General features: G+C 44.1%; 2 protein-coding genes and 1 long non-coding RNA gene across 5 annotated transcripts; 1 reads left to right on the forward strand and 2 right to left on the reverse strand.

Annotated features, from left to right (window-relative positions):
• Positions 1-90: 90 nt before the first annotated feature.
• On the forward strand, positions 91-10141 carry vill (villin-like). 2 transcript variants are annotated; one of them, XM_088283584.1, is made up of 20 exons: positions 91-228; positions 2433-2522; positions 2653-2727; positions 3665-3855; positions 4245-4353; positions 4491-4601; positions 4959-5164; positions 5380-5458; positions 5537-5635; positions 5714-5867; positions 6000-6100; positions 6465-6602; positions 6685-6843; positions 6926-7105; positions 7186-7331; positions 7406-7550; positions 7640-7828; positions 7915-7980; positions 8301-8522; positions 8597-10141. In XM_088283584.1, exons 1-20 carry the CDS (start codon positions 208-210, stop codon positions 8708-8710), a joined length of 2595 nt encoding a protein of 864 aa, XP_088139710.1. In that variant the 5' UTR covers positions 91-207; the 3' UTR covers positions 8711-10141. The 2 variants fall into 2 exon arrangements, with proteins under 2 accessions (XP_088139710.1, XP_088139711.1); XM_088283585.1 differs by having other exon boundaries at positions 107-842.
• Positions 2600-8503, reverse strand: LOC148318378 (uncharacterized). The gene is made up of 3 exons (XR_015839967.1): positions 8315-8503; positions 5979-6086; positions 2600-5158 (listed from the first exon to the last, which is right to left on the reverse strand). It is a non-coding gene; the product is annotated as an uncharacterized LOC148318378 (long non-coding RNA).
• plcd1a (phospholipase C, delta 1a) lies at positions 9567-24682 on the reverse strand. Of its 2 annotated transcripts, none has more exons than XM_088283587.1 (15): positions 24481-24682; positions 16276-16434; positions 14162-14390; positions 13935-14064; positions 13639-13867; positions 13362-13563; positions 12718-12862; positions 12232-12384; positions 11955-12104; positions 11493-11649; positions 11187-11303; positions 10931-11109; positions 10717-10852; positions 10490-10639; positions 9567-10081 (listed from the first exon to the last, which is right to left on the reverse strand). In XM_088283587.1, the coding sequence occupies exons 1-15, from the start codon at positions 24509-24511 to the stop codon at positions 9990-9992; spliced, it is 2259 nt and encodes a 752-aa protein (XP_088139713.1). In that variant the 5' UTR covers positions 24512-24682; the 3' UTR covers positions 9567-9989. The 2 variants fall into 2 exon arrangements, with proteins under 2 accessions (XP_088139713.1, XP_088139712.1); XM_088283586.1 differs by lacking the exon at positions 24481-24682 and adding an exon at positions 22925-23250.
• Positions 24683-25908: the final 1226 nt, after the last annotated feature.

The following is a 25908-nucleotide window of genomic DNA, read 5'->3' on the forward strand; positions in this document are numbered from 1 at the left end:
GGTTAATGTGCAACCCAGAGGAGATTAAACTCCTCATGTGATATGCGAGGTGAACTTTTAGCTTTGGCTCTGTTGAGCCCATTGTTGTTTTTTTTTTTCGTTTTTTTTTGTTGGTCCTCAAGTATTATTGTGCAGGCTTCTCCTCCCGTGCCTCAGCCATGAAGTGAACGCGCTTTCATCACGGCGAGGACAAGGACGACATCCAGGATGGACAAATCGGCGCCGAAGGTATGAAATGCTATTTTGGGATTCATTGTTCGAAGGTGGACAAACGCGGTCGATTTTGTGGTCGAGCAACTGTGGCACTGTAATGCCGTCACGTGACTTCAAGAGCTGGAATGGGGTCCAATTTGGGAAAGTTTCACTACGGGGGTGTGCTCACTTTTGTTGCCAGTGGTTTAGACATTAACTAACGGCTGTTTTGATTTATTTTCAGAGGGTCAGTACATTTTTTTGAACATTGTATCAAAATACACTTAACGCATTCGCTACCATTGACGGATATAGACGCCAAAAAGTACGTTCATTTTACCTGGGCTGGCGGTGAATGCGTTTAATTAAAAATATTTTTCTGGTGCATGGAAAACAAACATCTCCCCGTGTCCAATTATGATTTTTATTACAGTTGAACAGTATTTTCTTTTTCTAAAGCTTGCATTCGCAGCACCTTCACGCTCAAGAATGACAGGACAGGAAATTGCAGGTGTGTTCGGGGTGTGGGCGTGGAAGTAAATACACCCAACCCACGCGTGCACGCACACACATTGTGCCTTGCACACAGCACAGGAGGCTCCACCGGTGATTGTTTTTTTCCCCCCGACCTGCACAGCTCCCAAGACAAGGTAGGTTTTGTTTTGGTTCTGGCGCGAAGAATATACAGTAAGTAGTTTTTTCTTAAAAAAAAAAAAAAAATCATATTTAATTGGATATTTACATAATCACGTATAGCGATTACTTTTCTGTTGATTTATGATTCTTGCGGCGGTAAAGATGACAGGTTTGCGTGGGTTCATTGAAAGGGAACCAGTCCTTCCTGTTGGACCAATATGAATTTATTTCTTTTTTTTTTTGTCAGTCTTTTCAATGAGCTCAGTTTACAGTCCCAGCTGCTCTTCTTTTGTGTGCGCTCACAGTGAAGGTCAACACCACTTTGTGAACGGCTGCGCTTTAGTGTTTACATTGCTGTTGTGGACTTACTCGATTCCTTTGGGAATTGGGCGGCATGAAATATGTACAGTGTGTACTTTAGGCTGTTGTTGGGAAATGAAACAAATGTATTGCAATATAATATTGTAAATAATTTTATATTAATATTTTATATTAACTCATTCACTGCCAATGACGGCTATAGACGTCAAAAATCATTTTTTAAAAAAATTTGGCTGCAGTGAATGAGTTAATAAAGAATTTATTCTGTATAATTTATACATATATATATATATATTTATTTATTTATTCTTCGGCCTTAGTCATGATGGAGGGAATTATGAGTCGTTCCAAATTGCGGTCTGTGTTTGCGCAAAATCTTCAGGCTTGAAAGCAAACGCCAGGAAAGGCCTATTAGAACAGCTGAACTTTATTCAGGGTGAAGTTAAGTGGCTGTGGTGTGCCAATATATCCATATGCGTGTTTATATTTATTTCAAATAAATTAGAAAGGGGGTGTGTAGACTTTTGTCCACACACTGAATAATTCTGACCAAATCTTGGCAAGTCAGCATGTCATTTAATGTTATTCAAGACACACAATGTTAATACTGAAAAAAAAAAAAAAGAAGTGATTAAGTAACTCCTTTCAGCCTTGGCTTTCGGCTTTGCTTATCATTTCATTTCACTTGGCGCCGTTTCAGTTTTTTTATGATATGATAAGACAACAGCTCACTATGATCTTAATGAAGGCGTGTTTGACCTCCACCCCCCCACCCCACCCCGATTCATGGCCGTGACGCAATATGCAAGATTAACGCTCCCGCTGTCTTCCAAGTGGCTGCATTTGCATCCCGACTTTGCATGGAGCTCGTTTGCTTATCGACGGGCTGAGCGGCCATCGGTGAGGATGGCGAGGGCGTGTGTTTGTCAGGACGGCGTCGCTCGTCATCATCTCCACCATCTGTCTACGGCAGGCAATAATGGTGGTGATGATGATGATGATGATGCATTTTTTATTATTGTTAAATTCAAATAATAATAATATTTAAAAATTTCTTTATTTTCATAAAATGACTCGTATATTCGGAAAATGTATGGCATTATTTTTCCGAAATGACACTTTTCCTATAATAAAAATAATTAAATAAAAAATAAAAAATTTTTAGCACCATTTTTGCCCTCTCCGTTCGTTTTTCTCTCGTGAGAAAGTATCGCGTCTTGCATAAATCCAACATATTGTCCACAAAATGACGTGAAAAAGTCGTTCCTGCTTGTGTGCTTCAGTCCACAGTACACCTGATGATGAATGAGGCCAATAAAGATGCGTTTAGGAGTGTCAACAGAAAAGCTGGCCTGCAGATATGGACCATTAACGTGAGTCATGCAACACAGCAAACATCAGCCTTTTTTTTTTTTTTTTATTTCTTTGATGCCGACTTTATCACGGTTTTATGTTCAACATTTCACTTTACAACTTTGACTTCTTCTTTTCAATGTCCAACAGAAGCTGCAGATGGTGCCTGTGTCGCCCCGAAGCTTCGGCAACTTTTTTGAGGGCGATTGTTACATTGTGCTGCATGTGAGTATGTTAGAATCTCACTTTTAATATTTGTTGGCGCACCCCCTTATTTCTGTACATCCCCCTTGAAGAAAAAAACAATCCCAATCAAACCCTGATGAAGATCACACTTTCGGAAAAAAAATAAAATAGAATGATAAAATAAATATTTCACTTTGGTGATTTTGGAATTTCAGCATACCCGGGGGGTGCGCATACCAAAGCTTTGGGAAAGTCCAAATTATTCTGAATGTGAGTATACCAAAAACCTATGTTAACATCTTGGGAGAGTTGGCGCAAATTCTCTGATCCGCACAAAAAAAAAAAGAATAAAAAACATTAGGATAAAAATTTTAATTTTGCGCACCACCTCAAGGGTTACAACACACACACACACACACACACACACACACACACACAGGGGGGCCCCACCACAAAACTTTCCGAACTTAATCAACATGTATTATCCTGTTTGCGAGCATACATGAAAGCTCCATCTAATTCCCGAGAGGGTAAGCGCACCCCCTTGGAAAAAAAAAAACGCCGCAGTGAAAAATATCAATAATATCACGCACCTCCACAAATGCGCACCCCCAAAGCTTTCCGAACTTGCTTGATTGGTGATACTTTCGTTGTTCTGTATGTGAGTAACCTGTTTCGTCATGCTGAGAACGTTGGCACACCCCCTCTCATCCACACACACCCTTAAAAAAACAAAAAGTAACAAAGAAAGGTGTTTAAACCATCATATGAGAAAAGAAACTACGACAACATCCCGAAGAGAGTTGGCGCACACCTGACACATCGCTTTAAAAAAACAAACAAACAAAGAAAAAAGGAACAACATCCTACTTAGTGGGAAAACAAATGTGATTCGGATATAAATCTCGCATTCTCACGTACCTCCGGGGGTGCGGCCATCACATTTTGCGAATCCCTCCCGTGTTTGGTCCCCCAGATAAGTCAGAACTTGGGCTCGATCGACATCCACTACTGGATCGGGAACAACTCGTCGCAGGATGAGCAGGGAGGGGCGGCCGTCTACGTCACCCAGCTGGACGAGCACCTGGGGGGTGCGCCGGTGCAACACAGGGAGGTGCAGGGCTACGAGTCGCCACGTTTCAAGGGCTACTTCAAAAACGGAATCATGTGAGTGAGAAGGAAATACTGCAGCTGCATAAAGTTTATGTTAATCTCGCATCTGAGCAGCGTGTAATATAATTGGTTGGAATTATAACTTGTTGCCGGGTAAAATATTAGTAATTATATTATTGGTAATATACATGTATATATGTATTGTATATATTTGACATGTTTTATGTATTTTAAATAGATCTGAAATTCATGTTGCCGGGTAAAATAATTACCTATTATCTTTGCCTTCAAATGCGGCCTCCTCAAAACTAATTTTTACTGAACGCGTCACTGATTGCGGTCGTGAACAAAGCATCGACTGTGCTGCGCGACGCCTCGTGTGTGTTTAGTTTTATGACACTTGAACTTTGCTCTGTGCGCTTGTTCTCTCGCTTTCCTCACAGCTACAAAAAGGGGGGCGTGGCCTCCGGTTTCAACCACGTGGACACCAACGCCTACAACGTCCAACGCCTGCTGCATGTCAAAGGGCGCAAGCACGTCACAGCCACGGAGGTGCGCGCAAAAAGCACGATAGCAGCACAGACTCTTTGTAAAGGGAATTTAGTGGGATTCTTTACAAAAAAAAAAATGCTATTTAATTTTAATCTCGGCATTTTGCAGAAATGTAGCGTGTGTGTTTGTGTGTGCAGGTGGATGTGTCGTGGAGCAGCTTTAACACAGGCGACATCTTTCTGCTGGACCTCGGCAAAGTCATAGTGCAGTGGAATGGGGAGAAGAGCAACAGGCGAGAGAAACTCAAAGTAAATCAATTCAATTGAATATTTTGTAAAAAAAAAAATATTCCTCAAAAAATCACAATATACGTTTCATCAAACGTAGTCATCATACTGTCTGTTTTTATACACCTTAAATGATTACTTTTTATATTGTACTGAACGCTCTCAAATTTTTGGTTTTGTTGATATTTTTAGCATTTTTATTAGCTTTTTTTTTTTTTATTATTGAAGTACCGTATACAGTAAATTTCTTTTCAAAAGTTTTATTTTATTATTATTTTTTTTTATATACATGATTTATCCTTTTTAATTTGAGTAATCGGTCCATGTTAAAATGTCCGTTTTACATGTTTTATTTATTTATCTTATTTTTTTGCCCAGGCCACCTTGCTGGCTCAGGAGATCCGGGACCGGGAGCGAGGCGGCCGGGCTCAGATCGGCGTGGTGGAGGGCGGAGACGAGCGCGACTCACCCGAGCTGATGAAGAGCATGATTGCGGTGTTGGGCCAGAGGAGCTCCCCTCTCAAGGCCGCCGTCCCCGACGACGACTCCCGCCGACCTCCCAATGCTAGCGTCAGGCTCTACCAGTTAAGAATGATTTCATTTTAAATACCCTCATATGTGGGGAGAGAGCCACACTCACTCACCAATGTAATCCAAATGAAACTCCTCAACTGAGTTCAACATGGTTCCTTTACACAAAGATGCCACATGATAGTGACAAAGCACTACTTTTGTCTAAATGAAACATTGCTACTTATTTCAACACTGACTTAATTTATGTGTGTGTGTTTCTCCGCAGTGTTTATGACGTCAGCGGGAATCTGGTGGTTCAAGAAGTGGCCACGCAGCCTCTAACTCAAGACCTCCTTAAGTCCTCGGTTAAAAACTCTTTATGCAGCATCTACGACGTCTAGTCCGAATGCTGGTGATTTTATTTGTTTCTATGTACCTGTCAGGACTGCTACATCTTGGACAACGGTGCCTCCAGTGTGATGGTATGGAAAGGAAAACACGCCTCCAAGGAGGAGAGGCGGGGCGCTCTAAACCGGGCGGTGGTGAGTGACGCGTCCGTCAAATGTTAGTCGTTCCTTAAAAAACATCGAACCTGCGTTCCTTTCGGGATTTGCGTCAAGGGTTACATCAAGGCCAAAAACTACCCGGCGAGCACCAGCGTGGAAGTGATGTGCGAGGGCGGCGAGTCGGCCATGTTCAAGCACCAGTTCAAGGAGTGGAGGGACAAAAACCAAACGCAGGGTCTGGGCACCACGCACAGCACGGGCAAGATAGGTAAACGTTCAAGAACACTTGGGCCCACTATGCTTCCATATTTTAGTGATGGTCGTGATTATCCAAGTATTTTCTTCAGTTGGATACTTTTGTGTAAAAATAGATGCTTACCCTATTCGCCGTCTCCCCCAGCAAAGGTGGACCAGGTGACGTTCGACGTTATGGAGCTCCACGCGCGTCCCGAGCTCGCGGCGCAGCAGCGCATGGTGGATGACGCGTCTGGGGAAGTCAAGGTGGGATTCGAAATTCAGTCCAGTGTTGAGTCATGACAAAACAAAAAAATTTCAAATTGTTCAACTGCATTGTCTCGCTTCACAGAAGGCAATTGCAGGTAATTGCCACAAGGTGGCAGAAGAGAGTATGTTAGAGTCGAGGAACATTGGTGTGGCGTACAGCTGCAACTAATGCAGGCGTCACAGAATTTTTTTTGGAGTTATATTCATAAAAATGTCTGATCAAAATAATATTTGTTTTATTTAAAAAATTCAGTACACAATAAAGTGACATTACTTTTAAAATTAAGTGACAAAGTGACTGTGGCAACATTGGTCCAATGTGATTCTGCAAAAGTCTGGAAATTGTTCATGTGTGCGTCAGGTGTGGCGCATTGAAAATCTGGAGTTGGCCGAAGTCAACCCGAGGACATACGGCCAGTTCTACGGCGGAGACTGCTACCTGGTTCTGTACACGTATCACGTGTCAAACCGGGGGCAGCACATTCTCTACATGTGGCAGGTTGTTTTTTTTTTTTTTGTTTTTTTTTCAAACACATTCCTGCTTTTTGTTTGCTCACCTAAAGTTATTTCTGACTCGCCAGGGGTGTCACGCCACCAAAGACGAGGTGACGGCGTGCGCCTATCAGGCCGTGGTCGTGGATAGCAAGTACAACGGCGCCCCCGTGCAAGTCCGGGTGGTCATGGGGAAAGAGCCTCGACATTTCCTGGCCATTTTTAAAGGCAAATTTATCATCTTCGAGGTGTGCCTTATGGAATTAGTTTTATCAGCAGAATTAGTTGTATCAGCTATCTGAAATTTATTTTTGGTGTCCTTGTGAATAGGGCGGGACCGGTCGACCCGGCGTGGTCAACCCAGTGGGCGGAGCCAGGCTCTTCCAGGTTCGGGGGACCAATGAGCTCAACACCAAGGCCACCGAAGTTCAGGCCGGGGCGTCGTCCCTCAACACCAACGACGTTTTCCTGCTCAAGACGGATCACTCTTGCTTCCTGTGGTACGGGAAGGTGAGTAGTCTTAGCGCCCCCTGGTGGTTAACATTGGCATGAATGGATTTGAATGGCAGCTGTCGTCGTTCTGTATCCAGGGTTGCAACGGGGACGAGAGGGTCATGGGCAAAGCCATTTCTGACGTGCTGTCCAAGCAGGACAAGCAGGTGGTGATGGAGGGTCAGGAGCCTGCTGAATTCTGGGTAGCCCTCGGGGGGAAGGCCCCCTACGCCAGTGACAAGAAGTAAATGTGTATATGTATATATAGTGAAAAAAAAAAAAAAATCATGCAATGATGTCACCATCCTTATTTACAAGTCTCCAGAGGGAGGAGCCTCCGCACAGCCCTCGCCTGTTTGAATGCTCCAATCAGACGGGTCAGTTTCGGATGACCGAGGTGGCCGACTTTGCGCAGAGCGACCTAGACGAGGAGGACGTCATGCTGCTGGACACCTGGGAGGAGGTGACTTGTCTCTCTCTCTCTCTCTCTCTCCATATGCCCTAAAAAGGACGCCACATTCGGAATCGTTTAAATAACGTGAATCTCCTCAGATTTTCTTGTGGCTGGGGAACTCCGCTAACGAGTCAGAGACCAAGGAGGCGTGGAATTGCGCCCGCGAGTACCTCCGCACCCACCCGGCAGGCCGCGACCAGGACACGCCCATGATCTCGGTCAAGCAGGGCTTCGAGCCCCCCACGTTCACCGGTTGGTTTAACGCGTGGGACCCCCACAAGTGGAGTGTGAGTAAACGAGGAAACGCGTCACGGAGCCAATCACGTGCGGCGATTTTCGTCCTCATATGGGCTCGCTTGGATTTGGTCAACAGGCGGGGAAGTCTTACGAGCAGATGAAGAAGGAGCTGAACAGCAACGTATCGCTGTTACAGATCAATGTGAGTGATTGCGCAATCTCAGCAATTTTTTTCCCCCATTGGGAGTAATAATCGATTAATTCATATCTTTCTAACTCATTTTATTCATTATATTTTTTTTCATTAATCGGTGATCAGAATTTAATTCAGCCAATTGTAAGATTCTGCATCGCGAAGAGAATCTTCATTTAGTCAGACCATAGCCTTGTCTAATCGAAAAAGCCGGTTTTTGTGATACCACATTTGTTAATTATTTAAAAAATTATTTTTTTTTCAAAAATTGCTAATTTCAAAACAAAACAAGTTTCCACTGATTGCTTTTGGTTTCTTCTGCCCCGCAGGAGCAAAACAACACCTTGAATTCAGGCGTGGGTATTGACCGGGCTCCCGGAGGCCCCATGAGCCCGCCTCCATTCTACGGGGGCCATTTTGGGGACTCGTCCCCCCACGCCACCAGCCCGAGTGCATCCCGCCCGGCCTCCGGGAAGCACGTGGCCCCCGAGCTGCTCATCAACAAACCCGCCTCGGAGCTCCCTCCTGGCGTGGATGCCTGCCACAAAGAGGTCAGAGGGCAAATACTGGTCGCGCAGAAATGGGCAACGCAAGTGATGTCTAATCCAATGTTTTGCAATCGCAGAACTTCCTGTCGGACGCCGACTTTGAGGAACTACTCGGCGTGGGACACTTAGAATTCCAGCGTTTGCCGATGTGGCGGCAGAAAGAGCTCAAAAAGAAGGCGGGGCTTTTTTAATGCCGAACTTGATGAACTTGATTAAGAGTTTTTACGAGTAATTGCAGACGGATTATATTGTAACAGGGGTGGGCAAACTGGGCCCCCCTCAGTGATATTTGTCGTATTATTTTTCTTTCTGTAATTGGTTAATTTATTCTGCATTTATTAGATTTTTTTTTTTTTTTAGCTCATTTATGATTGTGTCCGTTTTAGAAGTCAAGTGTGGCCCTTGCAAGTTTGCACACCCCTGGGTTATAAGGGAAAAAAATAATTACAGTTAGTTAATTTTATATTCTGCATATTTAAGAAAATAAATTGGGCCACTTGGAATGGGCTCAATGTAATATAATGTTCAAAGAATTGCAAACCTATTTTTACTTATGTTAAAGTGAACTATGCCATGTATTAGTGGCTTCATTCTCGTAAATCACGGGTAGCAATTGTAATTGTGACTGATTATAGAGCTTATTGTGTTGAACTTGATTTTGCTAACCAAAACAGCAGTACCTTACAGTCTTGCACAATAATTAAAATGTGGCGTCTTACCACATGTTGTAATAAAGATCATCCTTGTTGACACATAGCAGATGCAATGTTGCTGCTGAGCCCATTTGAACTATGTTGTTACCCAAAACAGCAGCTCAAAGAGCGGTCCCTCAGGTAAATTCTCTTCAAATTTAAAGATACATGAGGTCTTCTGTTATTGTCAGTACATTAATAATATTGTGTTGGTAAACGGGTAAGCAGAGCTGCACTGAGTTTTGTCGACATGGAAGCAAAGGCGGGGTTAATTTGTAGTGCTGTCTCCGTCAGTGAAAATGCTTTTAGTTTCTTCCGGGGCCTTATTTATTTATGTAAAATGACAACACCATGCTGATGCTGGCAGTTTTATTGGCCAAGTCGTGTAAAAGAACAGCGACACATGCAGTTGGATTAGCAATATGAGAATTTGCCATTCAGGTTTTAATACAGCGGTGATTACTTGACATCACATGACCTAAAAAATGTGGTCTTATGTTAGATGACGAAAAAAGTCACAAGACAATTAGATTATCTGTCCAGACAAATATATGTGAAACTCCGCAAAAAGTCTTAGTGCAGCTTGTCAGTAAAGACCATTCATATAAATTAAATACGATCATACGATCGTTCTCCTTTCCAACCTGAGCTTATTACCACCTGTGGGAGAAATACATTCAAGTACTTTCTATACTCGTTCATCTGGCTTAGTTATTATGCAGACGTTGTTAAAAAAAAAAAAAAATGGAAGGAACGGCAAATTACATTTTCCCTAGCGCTATTCGGCGTCCAGGAGCATGATGTGCACAAAGAGGCCGGCCGACGAGATCATGTTACCGTTCTTGTCAAGGAGCGGAACGTGCCGATAACCTAGAAAAGAAAAAAAGAAAAGAAATAAAGAGGTCGTAAGATGCATTGTCACGTCACGTCCACTAGATGGCACTCAACACACTGTGAGAGTGATAACAGCAAATTAAACACACCTGCTGCCTATTCACAACCGCTTCATACTGTGGTCTTATTCACTTTTGTTGGCAACAGTTTCAAGATTAATAGGTAAGTGTCTGATGAAAATATCAAATGAAATATTTTTTTGTATGAATTACAAAAATGTGTGACAATTTCATCCAAAATATCATTTTTTGTTCTTTTTTAGTTTTCCTCTGACAATTTTTTTTTTAATCAAATAACACCCTCACAATTTTTTTTTCATACAGCAATGCAATTTCATTGGTGGCACACACAAACACGTGAGAGTGGGTGCAGCGTGCTCGTTACCGTTTTGCACGCAGGTGAGCGGCAGGCAGTACTGGCCAATGAGATCGTTGGCCGACGTGGCGTCGTAGTCCTCCACAACCAATCGCAAGATGACCAGCTCGGGGACGTGGATGTCGAACTGGAATCGCTCGTTCCACATGGGGTTGAACCCTACACAATGAAACATGTGACACACGTGACGTTTCTCTTTGTGTGTGTGTGTGTGTGTGTGTGTGTCAGCCGCTCACCATTGTTGTCGATGTGGTGCGTCTCCTTGATGGCGTTGTCGGCGCGCACGCCGTACAACTCCACCCTCACCAGGGGGTCCACGATGGATTTCTGTTTCTCCACGTTGAGCTTGGGCAACTGTTGGGCTGAGATCACCTGCAAGGTATCCCATAATATTTTTTCCCCCCTCATATCCAAAAATGTTATTGTTATTATTTTTTTTTTGTGCCTGACCATGACATGGAGGGTTTTCTTCCTCAGCCAGGGTCCATAAGAAATGACGTTGGGGTCAAACTGAGAGGTGCCATCTCTTTGGAATTCCGGCTTGAGGATGTAGCCGCACATGCCGTTAGGTAGGAAGCGGCCCTGGTTGATGTGCATCTCCTTGCTGGGCGTCTGGAAGTTGAGCGCCACTGCCGAGACAAAGGTGACGATACTTTTTTTTTTTGTTGCTCGTGTAAATGGGGGGGATTTGAAGTGCGAGACGCACCTATTTGGCAACCGGCGTTCCACATGGGGACCGGGTTGTAGTTGGACGAGTCGGTTCTGGAGCCGGCCGGGTAGGTCCGACTCAGCTTGTCTATGTTGTGGTGTATGAAGGCGGTTGCTGCAAGGTCAGAAGACACATTTTTCTTGGAAGGGTTTTTTTTTTTTTTTTTCTGTGTGGCTCATATTTGTGTTTGCCGATCTGTCCGCTGCATGCGCCACATGCGCAGATCCAAATCCAAAGCAAAGCATACTTTTACTGTCGCGTTCACTTTTCTAGCTCTTGAGTTGAGTTGAACTTTGAACTTACGCGAGTTCTCAGCCAGATTGTAGGCTTTGCTCTCCTTGAAGGAGGACATCTCGATAAAGTCCAGCTTGTCCCTGGCGTGTTCAAAGCCATTGAAGTGGACGCTCTTGCAGTAGACGACCACATCTGACAGTTCCCTGGCCAGTCTGATTTTTGATTTCTTTGGGGAATTGGAGAGCATAGTAAATGTCTGAAAAATTCCTTTTTTTTTTTTTTTAAATTAACTTTTGTCAGTTAACACAAAAATTTCCTCTTAAAATGCCAACTTGACAAAAAAAAAAAAATACAACATTTTGACTCATTCGGCCTAATATTAAAAACATCTCGGAATGAAATTATTTATTGATCAATTCATAATTTTGCAAAATGCTTCTTGTGAGATTAGAACATATGAGATATATGCAAATCATTTCCTCAAATAATTGCCACCATTTCTACCGAATGTCTTCCAACGACTCGACCCACCTTTTGGGGCATTTTTTGTCCATTTTCTTGCTCCGCCGCCTCGTCCTCCTCGGACACCGTTCCCTCCGAGATCGTGTTGTTGTTGTTGTTGAACGTGGCGGCCAATTTGTTCAGGCACTTTCCCTTGATCAGGAATTTCCCCTTGAGCTCCTGTAGAACACCGCACTTGGAAATTAACCTCTTCATAAACAGTAGGGTGTCTTTTAAAAAAAGCCCTCTCGACCTTATCTTTAAAAAAATATATAATTCATGGTATCTCAAATACACACACGCTAACCTCTGGTGACGGAAAGCTCGTTGGCATAAAGTCACCGAGAGGCTCGGTGACCAAGGCGTCCCCGAGGATGGAGACGATGTAGTGGGCCATGAGCTTCTGCTGGTCCACACTACAATGGTTCTCCAAGGACAGGATGACGGGGTAGTCCGACGTCTGGGTGAGGAAGTCGATGCTACGTTAGCATGCGTGCAAAACAACAACAAAAAAAAACAAACAGTGCGGCAATTCACCGCATATACGTCGGGTAAATGAGCGACTAAAATGCCGTATTTCAAATAAAAGCCGACTGACTTGGCTTCATGTCAACTAAGCGTCAAATAATCACTTTGTGGTCGTCTAACACAGCCTTACTTAATATGAACTGAGAATTGAGTCAATAAGTTGAGTGAATAACTGGAAATAAAAGCCTAATATTACGCAGCTGTGTCAATAAATGACCCTGGCCGCACTGCGAATCGAATATTTGTACGGATGCATGGCTGGCACCCTAAAAGCGTATTCTTTGATGGCCTTTATTGCGTCCCGGAAGAGGATTTTGGAGGTGAGCGTGTAGCCGTGGTAGATGACCGGCTCGCCGTTGGCGCCGTCCCAAGAGTCCAGCTCCACACAGCGGCAATTCTTCATCAGAGCTCTGATTAAAAAAATTAAATTTGAAAAAAATCATAATAATTTCAAGAAACATTTAGTACAAAATAGATGCCAAGTACTTTGCATTTCGGGAATGAAATAACTGCGGCCTAACTTGCAAGCAAAGAAATAAATCAATGAACATGACCTTATTTCAAATAAACAAAGAGGACGCTTTAAATAAATAAATAAATAAATAAAAAATTGTTCCCAGTCTCACTTCAAATAAACTAAAAAGCAATTTGGGTCACTTAATGCCTCTAGCCCAGGCGTGGGCAAACTACGGTTGGGGGGCCACATGCGGCCCGTTAAACGTTTTAATCCGGCCCGATGAACTTGAAAAAAAATTAAATGACTAAACCTTGTTAATGTTTTATTTTCTAAATTCTGTGTTTTTTTTCAAAGACGCATATATTGTCGTTATGCTTTTGTTTACTTTTGATTTCAAATTAAATGACTTCAAATATATTGTTAAATATGTGAATTTCTGTCTGTTTCTCTACCTGATGTAGCCTTCGGTGCTGCTGGGTCCTTTGAGCTGGTCATGGGTGAGGTACGTGTTATGCGAGGAAGAAATGTAGTAATGGTTGAGAGGCTGCGTCATGTCCTGGTAGACGTTCTTGTAGGCCGGGTTGAAGATGTCGCAGTCTTCGTGTTGGAGGTACATCTGGAAGCCGTCTTTGGTCATGTGATTATTCAGTTTGGCTGAAGAGGGACGAGGAAAATAAGCTCGACGACGAAAAAGGGCTTCGGTTGAATTTTTTTCTCACGTCGACCGACCCGTTTCGTCCATCTCGTATTTTGCGATCAGTCTGAGAGCATCCGACGCGGTGGCGTTCTCGCGCTGCTCGTTCAGCAGGAAGTTGAGGAGGTCCCGAACGCTCAGCTGACCGTCCGTTTGAGCGTAGTTCCCGTAGATGACGTCGATCTCCTCTCGGTGGGTCAGCAACTCGTAGAATTTCTCGATCTCCACGTCTTCCAGGTAGCCCGAGTTGGACTGGTCACATTCCTGTGAAGCAATGCGGATTCGACCCGGTCCCAAAAAATTTTCCCGCCACTTGCGGAATGGTACCCACCTTAAAAAGCTCCTCAGCGTACGTGTCGTCCACTTCGATGTTGACGTGCCGCAAGAAGCGCTTGAGCTCCTTCAGGTTCATTTTATTATCGGCGTTCTTGTCCGCTTTGCGCATGCAGTCGATGATCCAGCTAGCGCGATCGGATGCAAGGATTTCATTTCGACTTGAACTCTCAAACTTTACATCCGAGGCCATTTTTTATTTATTTATTTTTGGGTCAAGGATACTGCTCGCTCTTCTGTTGCCGGCTGAGGTTGTGCATGTTGTTCATGACCTTCTCGAAGCTTTTCACCCACTGATTGGCCTCTTGCTGATTGCTGGCCATCAGATCCAGAACCTTCTTGCGACCCTTGAAGACGATAGAGAAGCAGCGTTCATCCTCGCTCGGGTCGGTGTGCTTGTTGAGACCCTCGGACTGGCGGCCGTTGCGGACGGAGTCGATGTCGTCGATGGAGACTGCGGGGAAAGATGAGAGCTTGTTTGACAGAATCTGGGCTGCAGACGATAGAAACGATTAAAACCAGGACCAGTTCTGGACGCTTTTTTTAATCTTCTATATTTATAATGCCTGCGAAGCCGCCAAGGATAGGAACAAAAATAATCCTCATGTCTGACAACAAGCATAGAGTTAACTTCCTTCCTCAAACGGGAAAAATATCTGCCGTGGGTCCCGTGCGGTGTGCCAGAAACTGGTTGTCTGGTCTATCAACAGGAAACGGTTTGTGTCTCTTCTCACTGCTGCGACCTTCTGCTTAAAAGGCACTTGGAAACAAAAAAAAAATTGTTGTTCCCCAAGTTTATGTGGAAAAAGCAGGACGTCAGAGTGTTTTTAGGAACGCACCGTATATAACAACGTTTTTTTTTTTTTTTTTTTACATTATCTTAGCATTTTTCAGCCGTACAATTGGTTGGTTAAAATGTCTTCATTTTTTTTAAACAATTATCTAATCAAATAATCGATTTACTAAAACTAATAACCCCCCAAAAAATATTAGTAAATTATTTAAATTCACATGTATTCATGTAATTGGTAAATAAATGGATTTTAAAGTTCATTCATCTCATTCTGTAATTGATTATTTGTAAACATTGGTAAATATATTATCTTTTTTAAAATGAAGTATTTTCTTACATTACATATTTAATTTATGAATTTGGTTAAATTGATTTAGTTAAACAAATGAGGGTGAGTTATTATTTATTCATTTATTTTTTTTTTTACTGTGAAAATCAACTTTTACCCATTTTCTTGTCCTAAAGTAGAAACGACCACTCTCGTCTGTTTATTTTGTAAATCCAATGCGGCTCTTCTGCGCAAAAAAATGACAACAGACCGCCCATACTTAAGAGTATCTTATTTGTTGCCATGTGAACGCCATCCAACAGACGTCTTTTTTTCATGTGAATATTCCACAAGGGCTTACATAACGACGGCGGTCTCGTTCGCCGATGTTTTCGGTAAACAATTACGCCCCGACGGTTGAGCTTATATTGCAACCCCACGAGACGTCCACTTGTGGTCAAGCCAAGCATTAAAATTCTTGCACGTCTTTGTTCTGTGGAGAATCCATGCGGAGGCAACTGGAAAAGGTCAGACTTGAAGGGAGGGGGCAAACAGGGAGGTGTCGGGGGGGGGTCGCAGTAACCCACCCAAAAACCTGGGCGGTGTTCTCTGTTTGCAGCGGATTGCTCACATACTCGAGAAGCTTGAAGGGGAGCATTTGTGCAAGGCTTGGGAATTTGGTTGGAAAATCTTCAGTGGAGGCGGGGAAATATGCAAGGGAAAGTCAGCGGTAAAATATTTCCCCTGTTCCATGTCAGACCGAAACAAACACGCCACATGCTTTCAATAGCAAAGTTACACTGCTTGAAAAACATGGCGTGTTTTTTTGGGTTTTTTTTCGCCTTTGTTGAAAATTGAATGCGAAGACTAAGTCAAAGATAGTAACAACACATTCAGTATAATCACAGATTTTTTTTTTTAAACAATATTTTTTGTTAGCCTGTCCGTGGCGCTTTGCATTGTGTTAGCATTAAGATGGCAGACTTTGCTTCGTCGAAATATTTTGGTGTTTAAATATACAATATTTGAATCTTTTTTTTGTGTGTCAGCACAAACCAGTCCATTGTGCACTGTTTTGAGACCTCAAAACAACAAAGCCCCCCCCCCCCCCCCTTGTATTTGTCTTTGGGACAGACTACACTCGGCTCAGGGGACAAACAACATTCCTGTGTTTTTTTTTTTTTTTTTTTTTTTTCACCGTTTCTGTTTAACAAGTCACATGACGTGACTCGAACCCCGCTATTAAGTCGTCGTATAGGACGAGAGCGAGGGACTCACAAGTCTGCTTGCGCTTGAAGACCTTGCTGGACTCATGCCACACAGTCTTGCAGTCCTCCTGCAGCCGATAGAAGCGATTTTTCTGCCACGAGCGAGAGCGAACCTTGGTCAGCATTCCACCGACGAGCAGGAAGTTTAGATCCGGGTCGCCATCCAAACCTTGGGGGGCGAAAAGGGTGGAAATATCGATTAGAAGGAATCTGGCAGAGGAAGCCACAAATTTGTGGGTGGTTTTAAACTTGAGTCCTTTCCTGCCGTGCACTTGATGACCCGTCAAAGTGACCCGATCTTGCTGCAGTTTTTTTTTTTTCAGAAGTGAATCATTTTTTGAATTAAAAAAAAAAGTCCTGGAAGTTAGTAGTTTATTTTTTAGTCAGTTTAGTTTTTTGAATTAAAAAAAAAAGTCCTGGAAGTTAGTAGTTTATTTTTTAGTCAGTTTAGTTTTTTGAATTAAAAAAAAAAGTCCTGGAAGTTAGTTTATTTTTTAGTCAATTTAGTTCTGCATTCATCACTTCGAGTTTTTAATGTGGAATTAGGGAAGGGCGTTTGTAGTATTAGGTGACATATGTAGGTAGGAACCTTACGTATGTACTGTGGGCTTGGGGGCAAATAATAAACGTTACGCAATAATACTGCACGGTGTGTGTCGTCCCTCCTGTCGCCTCCTGCCAATATAGTTCGGCCAGACTCACGAACCAACAATACATGGTGTCAGAAGTGGCAGAAGAGGGTCTTTTTGGAGCTGAATCTTACCGAGAGAGTGTCCCGCGTACACGCGAGTTTTCGTTTCATACGAGACAGTTCAGGCTGCGGGGGCGAGCCCGCGTAACGGCAAGATGTCTCAGTTTCAAGTCTCTCCACCTGAAAAATTTACGTTCAGGGCTGAAGACTGGACGAAATGGATAAAGCGTTTTGAACGGTTTCGCATTGCGTCCGGGCTGGAAGCGCAAGCAGACGAGAATCAGGTGAATACGCTTATCTACACCATGGGGGAGGAAGCGGAGGACATACTAGTTTCTCTCCACCTGAGCGCCGTGGAAGCGAGTGACTATGTCACAGTCAAAAATAAGTTGGACACCCACTTTGTGGCTCGCAGAAATGTCATCTTCGAGAGGGCAAAGTTTAATTTGCGTCAACAAGAAGAGGGGGAGTCGGCTGATGGCTTTCACACGGCACTACATTGTCTCGCGGAGTACTGCGGATACGGGGCTCTTCACGACGAAATGGTGAGAGACAGATTTGTTGTCGGCTTGAGAGATAAACGTTTATCAGAACAACTGCAGTTGGACCCAGAATTAACACTGGTGAAGGCAATTACCAGAGCTCGTCAAAGTGAGCAAATAAAGAAGCAACAGGAGGTGTTAAAGTCTAACTTTAAAGTTGACATCGCCAACACTCAGCTGGACAGCGTGCACGCGCGTCACCGCGGAGGCGCGCGGCCGAAACAAATGCCGCGACAACATGGAGGAACATTTAAAAAAGCACCGAAGGACAGACAGACACAATGCAAACGATGCGGTGATCCAAAAGGACATAGTCTGCAACAATGCCCAGCTAGAGAAGCAATGTGTAATTACTGCAAGAAAAGGGGGCATTATGCAAGAGTGTGCAGAACGAAGAAAATAACAGGAGTGAATGCTGTCATAGAGACTGATGATGAGGCAGAAGTTGCATTCCTTGGCTCCTTGTCAGCCGATAAAATGACCAGTCCATGGATGACAGACATAAACATGGACAATTACAGTGCAGTGTTTAAGATTGACACTGGCGCGGATGTTACAGCTGTTTCAGAAACACTTTACAGCCGTGGTAAATTCAGAAGACTGGTGAGACCTCTTAAAGTTCTGAAGGGACCAGGGGGCGCACGTCTAAAGGTCAAGGGCATGTTCACAGCCACACTCAGTAAGAACAATAATTGCGTCAAGGAGAACATATATGTTGTGAAAGGGCTGAGCACACCACTGCTGGGCGGGATGGCTGCGATGAAACTGCAGCTGGTCGCTCGACTGGAAAACATCAGCCTGGTCTCCATGGAATCCATAAAGGAGGAGTTTCCCAAGCTTTTCAGTGGATTAGGTAAAATGGAGGGTGAGTACAACATTGTACTGAAGCCTGGGGCACAACCTTTCTCTCTTTCGACGCCCCGACGTATTTCTCTCCCACTCCTGCCAAAAGTTAAAGAGGAGCTGAAGCGTATGGAGGCGCAAGGAGTCATCTCTAAAGTGGAGGTACCAACGGAATGGTGTGCACCAATGGTGGTGGTGCCGAAGCGGACTTGCAAGAGCAGAGTGAGAATATGCACAGACCTCACTGAACTGAATAAATCTGTCATGAGAGAAAAACACCCTCTTCCCTCAGTCGAACACACCTTAGGTCAGTTGGCAGGCGCTAAGGTGTTCTCAAAGTTAGATGCCAATGCTGGTTTCTGGCAGATACCGCTATCCAAGGAGTCTTCTTTGCTGACTACGTTCATCACTCCGTTTGGACGCTACTGTTACAACCGTCTGTGTTTTGGAATCTCATCTGCACCGGAACACTTCCAGAAGCGTATGTCGCGCATTTTGGAGGGCCTGGATGGAGTTGTATGTCAAATGGATGATGTGCTCATCTGGGGAGCAACGCAGTGTGAGCATGATGAGAGACTGAGGAGGACTTTGTTACGTCTACAGGACGCGGGCGTCACACTGAATGAAAAGTGTGAGTTCTCAAAGAACACAATAAAGTTCTTGGGACAAGTTATCGACTCATCGGGGGTCAGTGCAGACCCTGACAAAGTGAGTGCTGTAAAAGTTATGAAGGAACCAAGCAACATCAGCGAGGTGAGACGTTTCCTAGGGATGACTAATCATCTTGGCAAGTTCCTACCTCACCTGGCGGAAAAGACGCGTCCTCTCAGAGACCTGCTTAGGAAGTCCAACATGTGGGTCTGGGGACCACAACAGCAGCAAGCATTTGATGGCATTAAAGCGGACTTGACGTCGACCCCTGGGCTGGCGTTATATGACCCAAATGCTGAAACACTGGTCTCTGCTGATGCATCCTCCTTCGGGTTGGGCAGTGTGCTTCTCCAGAAGCAAGCTGATTCTCGTTGGAAGCCAGTGGCGTATGCTTCGAGAGCCCTCAGCAGCACCGAACAGCGATACGCCCAGATCGAGAAAGAGGCACTAGCTTCGACATGGGCCTGTGAGAGGTTCTCAGAGTTCCTCATAGGGAAGCAGTTCCATATCGAGACAGACCACAAGCCTCTAGTTCCCCTGCTGGGCTCCAAGAGTCTAGAGATGCTTCCGCCACGCATCCAGCGTCTTCGTATGAGATTGATGAGGTTTTCTTATACTATCTCTCATGTAGCTGGTAAGAACATTGCAACAGCAGATGTGCTGTCACGGGCCCCTGTCAGCGCCACGTCGGACGGGTTGCAAGAAGAAGAGGTCAACTTGTATGTTGATTCTGTCATTGCGAACCTTCCTGCTACTGAATCGAGGCTGGTGGAAATACAAGAAAGTCAAGACAACGATGCCATTCTCCTGCAGCTGAAGAAGTTCTGCCTGGAGGGATGGCCGGACAAATTTTCTGTGGACCGTACAATCCAGCCCTATCTGCCGTTTTCTGGTGAGCTCACAGTTCAGGATGGACTACTGCTGTATGGCTGCAGGATTGTGATTCCAGCGTCGCTTAGGGCAGACGTGCTGTCCAAGCTTCACGAGGGCCACCTTGGGATTGCTAAATGCAGGGAGAGGGCGAAACAGTCTGTGTGGTGGCCAGGTCTCAGTACAGATCTGTCCAGGACGATTGCGGACTGTGATGTGTGTGCCAAGGAGAGGACGACTCTCAGAGAAACAATGATGCCTACTGAGTTCCCATCGAGGCCATGGTCCTTGGTCGGGGCTGATCTGTTCCGGATAAATAACAAAGATTATCTGGTCGTAGTGGACTATTTTTCAAGGTTCTTCGAAGTGGCTTGGCTGACGTCTACTACATCGGAGGCTGTGATCGAGCACTTCAAGTCTATCCTTGCTCGTCATGGAATTCCCGAAGAAGTGCGCTCCGACAACGGGCCACAGTTTGCTTCTGTGGTCTTCAACAAGTTTGCCTCGGAATGGGGTTTCAAGCATGTGACGTCCAGCCCACGTTTTCCACGGGGTAATGGTGAGGCTGAGCGTGCGGTGAGGACCATAAAGGGTCTTCTCAAAAAGTCTGCAGACCCGTATCTTGCCCTTATGGCCTACCGTGCTGCTCCCTTGGCGAATGGCTACAGTCCCACGGAACTCCTCATGGGGAGGAGGATAAGGACACCTGTTCCTGTGATTTCATCTCAGCTTAATCCCAGATGTGCGGACATTGAGGATTTGAAGACTACAGAACAGAGGTACCGACAGATGCAGTGTCAAAATTATGATCGCAGACACAGAGCGCGTGATATGCCACACCTTCGACCAGGAGATCAGGTGTGGGTCAGGGACACGCGAGAACGTGGCACAGTTGTGTCTACTGCGGGCACACCGAGGTCCTATGTTGTCGAGACACCCGGCGGTAGGCTGCGAAGGAACCGTTATCATCTCTCGCAGACCTCTGGAGGAGCCGAGACATCAAAAGACTTGCCAGAGGCCCAGGTAAACGCTGATCGTCAGGAGGTGAGTACACCTGGCACACCTGACATTCTTCAACAACCAAGCGGTCAGCAGAATCCAGTGTGTGAGAGGCGTTTTCCCACAAGAGTGAGGACACCTCCCACATTCTTGAAAGACTTTGTTTGCACATAGCTATAGGAGCTGAGTGAGCATGAGGCAGAATAATCCTCACACTCAGTTGGAGGGTTTGGGCAGTCTACCCCATCCCTCATAGAACATATAGGAATGTGTGATGACTTTCCGTTTTCCTTGAGTGGATTATTTTTTTGGGTTATTAATGGTGTGCATTGACGAATGTTTGATAGTTAATATCATATCTTGAGTGTAGGTGTTTATATGCTATAAGGCATTCCTCAGCTAATGACTGGAATGCTGTTTTGAGTTTGTTTACTGACTCGGTATAATACATGTTGTTGTGTTTGCCTATAAGTGCATATGCATCTTCCCTAGAAAGATTCTTTAACCTCGAAAGGGGGATGTAGTATTAGGTGACATATGTAGGTAGGAACCTTACGTATGTACTGTGGGCTTGGGGGCAAATAATAAACGTTACGCAATAATACTGCACGGTGTGTGTCGTCCCTCCTGTCGCCTCCTGCCAATATAGTTCGGCCAGACTCACGAACCAACAATACAGTCTTGACTCAAGTCTTATCGATAGCCGTCATGAGATCAGCAGGCTGTGAAAATGTCGCATTTGAGTCAATGAGTCTGACACTTCGTTTTAGGTGACAAAATGCAAATATTGTCTCATCGAGGGCACGCCAGGACTGCAACGCTCCACTTTAGAAAAAAAAAAAAGCATCAGGGTAGAAGGCAGCTGACATAAAGAATGACTAACTGTTCCTCCGGCTTTCGAGAGCTTCAAAACATCACAGACTTTTTTTTTCAGTTTACGGAACGAGAGGCTCAACACAGCTGCAAGCGTGCGTGTTGGAGGAACTCAAACAAAAACGCCTGACCTCAATGTTGTGCTCGCCACAAAAGAGTGTGTTGCGTAATCTCATAAGAATCATATGAGGGTGTTTTTGTTTTCTCAGAAAGACGCCGGATGAGAAATCACGCACTTTCAATCTAAGTAGGAGCGTTATTCACGCCGCGTGTTGACTTTTGCTTCTGCATTTGAGATGTTTATTCCACTTTGGATCATTCGATACAAACCCCCTATTTTTTTTTCTTTCTTTCTTTCTTTCTTTTTTTTTTAGATGAGGCTGCTTTTCCAAAGGAACTTGGAAAATATGATTAGACTACAGTTTCCTAACTATATTCAGTCGCGATGCATTACAGCCTCTAAAGTCTCAATGGCAACCAATTTAAGCATGATTGAATTCTCTGGTTAAGTCTTCATCATTTCATCAAGATAACTTTATAGTTTTCGCTGAAGACAGACTAGACTGGTTGTCAGCCAACTGCGGAAAACATTAGACAAACAAGCCATTCTTGCTCACATAGAAATGTATCTTGTGGAATTTAATTAACAACAAACACTTTTGGGTGAATGTGATTTTTTTAGTTCAGATCCATGCCGTGTAGACTGTAATAACTATGTAATAGCTTCAGATTGTGAGAAGTTTAACTTTATTGGGTTAACTTCTCTTTGTAATCACAAGACTTAAAACCTTGTTTGTATTAATCGACTTTCATATAATTAACCATGTTTTGAAATGAATTGGAAGTCAGACTTTTTCATAAAATCAAAAATTTTCAAATTGTACTAACACCAAGTATGCCGTCTTAAGTCGCCTCAATTATAGAGTGAAGAGGTCTTCTGTCAAACGCAAAGGATGGAATGCATTGCTGCAGGCAAAAATGTGGAGGACGTCTTTAAGAATCCTTGGTCAAAACTAAACTGCACCCGCCCCAAATCTGCCCCCCCCCCTCCTGCTTCCAAAAAGAATACTTTACTTAATAGCGTGACTTTAAAAGTCATGCATTGCAAACTTAGTTAAGCCTCTTTAGGCACTGCGAGGAAGGTGCTGGGGTGGTCCTGAGGTGGGGTTGGGAGTGGGGGGGTCACTCACCGATACGTTTCCCGTTCTCTTGGGCCACTCTATTCCCGCGCTCCCGGTGTGCCAAATCCTTCGACGGACTTTTTTTATTCCAGCAAGACATCGCGCAAGAAAAAGTATCTTCCGGCTCCCCGCAAGGAGATTTAAAATTGATTCTTGGATCGCGGGGGTGAAAAAGAGCAAAGAGCACGTAACACGTATGCGCTCCGTCTTTGGGCGGGTCCGAATTCTCGTCTTATTACCGCTATTTTGGTGCGGCAAGAGACAAGTCGTGAAAACTGCGCAGGATCCGAGTGCATTTTTGTAATGTTTATGTACGGTCTCCACGCGCCAGCGAGATTGAGGCAGTCTTGTGTCAACTACGTGCAGGAGCGTAAACAAAAGTGTCACGTGACCTCAGAGCTGACGATTCACTACAGTGGAATGAAGAGTTTGAAATGGAAAGACGTAAAATTATTTGAATTGAATGATCAATCGAATTGTTTTATATCTTATTATATGGATGCATAGATAATATATATTTATTAAATGCATAATTATATTTTTAAATAATGCTTATAAAACACTTGCACGACTACTTACCGTTAGGTAAATACTAATATTTAACGATTCGCTATTTTGTTACAAATAACAACAATAATAATAAGAAGAAGAACAATAAACATGAACGACAGCAGATGCATCCAAAATAATGAAAAATCAGGCTATCCTCTTTGCTCTGAAACATTGTCAGCATGTTGGTTGAATGTGTGAAACTACGCCCCGTTCAAATGTCAGCTTTCACATGTCAATCAAAACTACTCATCCTGGGAAGAAAAAAAAAAGGATGCTACTTCCTCCAGTATATTTCTTATGCCTACACATAACTGCGTGTTTCAGACGCAAAAATGTAATAAAGGTGGCAGCAATATAACCGCTATCGTTGCGGTGCTTCTGACGCTGTGACAATGAGGCACTCAAAAGCAGCCACAAGAGCACCACACCCCTGTCCATATTCTGGCTCTCAAGTCGAATTTAAAATTAAATAAATGAATAAATCATCCCTCCTCGCTCTTATGCCAGTTTCTGCGTGACATGTGCGCACTCATGGTGAACTACGAGGCGCTCTAAAGTGGCAGGGAAGATGTAATTTTGAGGCGTGGGCATAGCGAGCTAGCTAACTTGACATCACAATTGCTCTGGATCACCTCTGATGCTAAGGAAGGCGGTGAAATATGCCATCGGTGTCACTGGGCTCAGTTTTAGCCCCATTTAAATGTATTTTCACAATTAAATACTACATAGTTCTCAGTCTCTCTACATGTCTTCAGCAATTACAACATGACTATTAAAAAAATAATAATAATTCACTTTACACTCTAAAATCTTGTGAACTTCCTTAGACGGTCCTCATAATAAAAGTTGAAAAGAAAATGCTTGAATAGGAGAAATATTTCAGTCCCTGCAAAAAATATGAAACCATAACAGTCCCGCACAATCCCAACCCAAGACCGATATCGGCCCACGGGCCTCAAATTGATAACGCTGCATCAAAGTGAGCCCTAAATCGCCCCAATCATCCAACTCACTGTGTGTCCCGGCAGTGCCGTTGGCCTCCATTCCGCCTTGACTCCGAGTGCGAATATAGGCCGAAAGTCCACTACCCCGTCCTCCTCCTCCTTTATACCAATTGTAAAACGCGTGTGTATTTTTCGGATAGGAGTTCACTTTCCCCCCCGACGTCGCCTCGTCTCTCTCTCCACTCTCCGCGCCGCAACGCGCAGCTGCCAACAAGCCCCTTCCACTCTATATGGGCCGGGTTCAGGCCACACCCACTACTGCCGTGCCGGTCTGACAAGTACTTTCATGCATGCGGGAAGGGGAGCTCTCAGGAATGCAACTCATGCTATCATAGTCAAATGCAGCGGTGTTCACGTCGCACTATCGGGGTATTGGGATGTGTCGTAAGGCCTTCAGGGAATCACGTGTGGGATTTGAGAATGTACTTCGAATACTTGGGTTCAATTTTCACTTTTTGTTTTGTCTTTGCTGGGTTGCGCAACATGGAACCCTTTAAAAAAAAAGGGTAGGGCATGAGCTAAGGGAATGATGGATGAATCTTAAAGGGGACGTACAGGATTAGCGAAAATTACAACAGCTGCTGCATGCGCCTCGTGCAAGGATCTGCACTCGGATTGACAAGTGGCAGTTTAGGTGTTGATGAAGCGTTGCCTTCCATGTGTGGAAGCTTGCTTTTGGAGTTTGGGGCCTGTAGTGAGTAGTGCACATTTTCATGAGATAGGACAACCCCCCCCCCCCATGAAAAATAATAAATGAATGAAATAACAGGCTGATTTCCGCTACTCTCGATAAAAGGATGAAAAATCTTTCATAATTCTTGATGAAAATCATGTCAACTGCGAATCTGTTTTAAAAAGTGGAAAAATGTGCATATTATGTCTTCAATGCTAAACTGCAAGCATGATGTTGCCGACACTAAATTAAATGTTTAAACCACATGCCAAACAATTGTATCCTGTGTTTAGCGTCAACAGGTCTGGCAGGTGTGTCTTTTTTTTTAGCAGCTTCCACCTCTCATCTGTCGACACTTCGTGCCGACACTTACGTTTCAGTTACAACAATTAACAATGAGCCAAAGTAATACTCTTAAGGGAGTCGCCCATTTTGGGGCCAATTGACTCATTACTACTTTTGGTCCCAAATTGTTGTAATTATTACATGAGTCACCTGATTTGGATGTAAAGACCCGGAAATTAAAACTGAAAGTGTTGCAGTCAAAGCACATTCTTTTCATTTTATTCATTTTTATTCCATTTTTCTTTTTTATGGCTATTAAATGAGCTGCCACTCTAATGGCTGCGTTTGATGTGAACGGCACGTCAGCAGTCGACACACAGGGGGGCCTCTTGCGCCTGATTAGATTGTTACTTTATAAAGACCCAGACACATGCCTCTTTGTGCGCCTTTATTATTCGAGTCAACCATCAGCCTGCCGT

The sequence above is a fragment of the Idiotropiscis lumnitzeri genome, chromosome 19, assembly GCF_059441095.1.
Source record: "Idiotropiscis lumnitzeri isolate Australia: NSW breed Sydney's pygmy pipehorse chromosome 19, RoL_Ilum_1.0, whole genome shotgun sequence".
NCBI lineage: Eukaryota > Metazoa > Chordata > Actinopteri > Syngnathiformes > Syngnathidae > Idiotropiscis > Idiotropiscis lumnitzeri.

Coding starts and splice junctions, on each gene's coding strand:
- plcd1a (XM_088283586.1), bottom strand. CDS start 23,015: ATGTCTTGCTGGAATAAAAAAAGTCCGTCGAAGGATTTGGCACACCGG. Junction 13,564..13,638: donor ATACGAGATGGACGAAACGG/GTCGGTCGACGT, acceptor GTCCCTCTTCAG/CCAAACTGAATAATCACATG. Junction 11,650..11,954: donor GACAAAAAATGCCCCAAAAG/GTGGGTCGAGTC, acceptor AATTCCCCAAAG/AAATCAAAAATCAGACTGGC.
- vill (XM_088283584.1), top strand. CDS start 208: ATGGACAAATCGGCGCCGAAG. Junction 5,459..5,536: donor AAGACCTCCTTAAGTCCTCG/GTTAAAAACTCT, acceptor TGTACCTGTCAG/GACTGCTACATCTTGGACAA. Junction 6,603..6,684: donor ACATTCTCTACATGTGGCAG/GTTGTTTTTTTT, acceptor CTGACTCGCCAG/GGGTGTCACGCCACCAAAGA.